This window comes from Nestor notabilis, unplaced genomic scaffold (assembly GCF_000696875.1).
Source record: "Nestor notabilis isolate BGI_N333 unplaced genomic scaffold, ASM69687v1 scaffold15307, whole genome shotgun sequence".
NCBI classification, from domain to species: Eukaryota; Metazoa; Chordata; class Aves; order Psittaciformes; family Psittacidae; genus Nestor; species Nestor notabilis.
In genome coordinates this window covers 3,359-7,005 of record NW_009937917.1, presented here as the reverse complement: position 1 = coordinate 7,005, position 3,647 = coordinate 3,359, and the positions used below count along the sequence as shown (strand labels likewise).

The 3,647-nt window shown below is 36.9% G+C and overlaps 1 protein-coding gene across 1 annotated transcript in view; it reads right to left on the bottom strand.

Annotated features, from left to right (window-relative positions):
* Window positions 1-318, bottom strand: part of KIAA1107 (KIAA1107 ortholog) — a 26,631-nt gene extending 26,313 nt beyond the window's left edge. Inside the window, exon 1 of the mRNA XM_010019072.1 lies at window positions 237-318. Within this exon, the coding sequence (XP_010017374.1) occupies window positions 237-318 (82 nt within the window). The remainder of the gene's footprint in view (window positions 1-236) is intronic.
* Between the last annotated feature and the right edge of the window lie 3,329 nt (window positions 319-3,647).

Sequence of the window (3,647 nt, the reverse complement as noted above, 5' to 3'; positions counted from 1 at the left end):
GGAATGGGAATTTTAATATTTTATTGGATTTTGAAAATGTGTGATGAGAGTAATAATGTTTCACATTGAAAGTAAAAGATTAGTGGACCCTTTTTAAGGTTTTTAAGGTGGCTGTACCCATATCTGCTTTCGGAACTCCTAACCTGTGAACCTGGCCTGACCATCTATTGCTTTTCATATTTACAGGGCTTTGCAACCCAGCATAACAATAGCATGAGGGAAAGACAAGTACTAACCTGCCACATTACCAAGAACAGGATGACAGGTTGCTTGCTTGAGCAAGTAGACTTTGCAGTCCTTCAGAAAATTCAAGACCATGACTGCCACACATTTCCCCCACTCACTGTGCTTCTCAGTACTTAACATCTGTGTTTTACAGCTCTCTGGCAGTAGAGCTCAAGAACAGAAATTCAGAGTAGAAATGAAAATAACCTACAGATTCCAAAACTCCATAAAAGTATTCTGGTATTCTGAAGTGTTGTCTTCAAGTTGTTTCTCCACATTAGATCTTCCAAGAAACGTCATTTAAGTCACACAGACTGTCTCTACTAGAAAAAAATCCAATCATTCCAACTTTATCCCTACATCTTCACCAGGTGTAAGCAAATACCACAATTACAAAGTAAACTGGTAACACATACTGAATGTGAAAAACTGCAAGAAGATCTCCAGTAAGGGTTTGTTGAAAGAAAACTGCCATTCATAACTTTTCAGGTTAAATTTGCACTGGAACTTTACTTATTCACCTTTCTGTTGCTGCAGAGCTATTGCATATTCAACATGTAAAGACAGTACAGATTGACTTGGAGGAAGGAAGAAAATTAGCAGCAACAGACACACTACTTTGCGATAAATTCATAATGTTAATATTCTTGCTTACTTTCAGTCTGCAACTGAACAACGTATCCACGGGTAACCTGATAAGCTAGGCAATGAGGCAGCAATCTCCCAGGAATTCTCAGGGTGTTTTCAGATAATCTACATAAGAAACCTCAGGAATGCAATTCTATTATCACTAGGCTTAAGTCAATAATGGCACCTTTTGCACAGCTAGGAACTCTGTAAATAAAACAAATGGTATGTTACTGAACCAGAACTAACTAACTAGTTTCTAGATCTGAAAACGTTACTCTACTTGAAACCTGATTTATTCCTGTAAAGTCAAGGAAGCTTGATTAATTTCAGCTAACATTTAAATTTCAGTCACAGTCCTGGATTCATTACTTCCAGAAATTCAGCAGAATACCTTTATATTAAGAGTCCTGCTTAACACAGAATGTAATTTTACTACTTTTAAAGATTCATGGATGCATCCATTATTCTGCTTCTCAGAAAACAGTAATGATTTTGGCACATCTTTAAAGTTTAGAGATTTTCCTTTATCTCAGTTAAAGCCCATTAGATGTTCTTTCCAGAATGGAATATTTTGCAGTTTTCTAAAACCCTTTATGGAAAAAACTTTGCTTGGCAACACCCTTTATTTTATAGGCTCATTTCTAAAGGCAGAGTGAAGCTTTCTAGACTGTCTTCTATCAGATAGTATCTTCCTGTATAAATAAAAGCAAGGGGAATCTTTCATCCACAGCAAAACGCATAGCTTGGACCTTGGAGCCCACATGTTCTACTGATAATGTTAAAACATCTCTTGAAAACACAGTTGCTGTAAGAAACCAGTACCCTTAGTGCAAAATTTTGATATGAATATCCAAGTCTCTGAAGTAGGCATCATTTGCTGTGACACCTTAGTTCAACTTAGTTTGGTAAGTTAAAGTGCAGAAAATTACTATTCTATAATGTTAAAAATTTCTTCTGTAAATCACATACAGGTTATTGTCAGGAGGTCTTAGAGCTTGACCAGTTTTGAACTGAGTTAAGCATTTACGAGAAGCAGTTTTCATAGTCATCTGAACAATCTAAGAAGGCATAAAAACACTCCAGTTCTTCCAGCATATCCCTAATGATGATGGGGAAAGTACTAGATTTTATTTACTGTGACCAAAGAGCTTCCTAGAACATACAAGCAAGTATGGGGCTATTTTTATAGCATACGTAGGCATCTCAAAATGCACTTTGAAGAAAAGCATGTACTTTGTGGGTAGCTTCCAAAGAACTACAAAAATACTAAGGAGCCTAACCAAACTTACTTACTTTAGTGCCTCTAAAGATTTCATTCACAGTTCATTTTGTCAGAGGTGTCCTGAAGTTGAATCTTCTCTCATTCCAAATCTCCTAGGCTAAATTCTGTGGGAAATTTCTCAGCCTTAGAACTCTCTTTAAGGTCCACCTTTTTCTGTCAGTTATAGATGCACGACCCCATACAGACTTGAAAATGATAGTGTCTCAGTAGAAGACCAACCAACCAGTTCTGTTCTCAGAACAGCCACAAAGCCATACCAACTAGAATCAGTAACAAATATTTTTGCTCAATAAAAATAAAAAAAAAGCCTCAATCACAAAAAAATCCCATGTTAATAGTTGGGTCGAAAAAGAATTTAGGGTTACAATCTACTACTTTAGTCCTTCCAGTGAAGAGGTACATTTCCTTACTGTGGGCCATACCCACTGTCTGCAAAAAATGTAAAAATCCCAAGCAGATATGTTGTATGCCACTAATGACCATGGAGACAACACAAGTAAGAGGGAAGTGAGAAAGGGCAGGGTTTATTTTAATGAAATACCATATTTAAAAGCACAAGGAACCCATTTTTGTTATTTCCAAAAACGCCAAAAGTCACTGGCATTAATACCATCATCACCAACCTTTACTGAAAGCTGTTAGGGACAGCCTCTCCTATTGTTCCAAAGTAGTTAACTAAATAAAATGTTTTTAAATAATAATATCAACTAATTAAGCAACCCCACCTTTCAAATGCTCCCTACAGCAGCTTCCACTTGCTCTATGTGTGAGTTCTTCACTGAGAGCCCATCTGGAAAAGACATTTACCTTCTATCTTCTCTGTGTCTGCATTCTCATTCCGGTTATACATAAACACACATCATTGATGCCACTGGAGAAGTGCTTTTGAGTTCTTAGGCACTAGCTGTTCAAACAGACAGGAGGTTTTACATGTTGTTATGGGCGTGTTCCAAATGCCCAGATTTACTGAGCATTAGTAAAGAGGTTACAAAGCAGGCTTGAACATAAGCCATTAAATGCCATTTTTTCTGTTATTTTTTTTTTCCTATCAGCTAGCAATACAGACTGTTTGTTCATGCTTAAGTCTATCAGAAAATCAGAAACTTTTCCATCATAAATACTATGGATAGTAAGAAGCTGCTAGCACAAAAGTCAGACACTTAGGAAAAGGGGAAACTCTGCTGCTTAACAGTGCATCAGTTTAATTGCCCTGGAAAAAAGATGCTGTGGTAACTTTAGAATAGAGGGACAAGTACAGATGCCCAAAATGGGATACTTATTTGGCAGCGTAGGTGTAATACAGTTAATTAAAAGAGACAAAACAAATTATGTTTCCCTTTTATTTACAAGTTGTATGGATGTCGTGTTGTTTGCAGTAGGAACTTGGCATAGCACATAGCAGAACTTCATAGACTCACAGAATGGTTTGGATTGGAAAGGACCTTAAAGATGATCTAGTTCCTGATGTTAATGCAAGTTAGGCATGTCATGCACAACTTCAACCTACCTT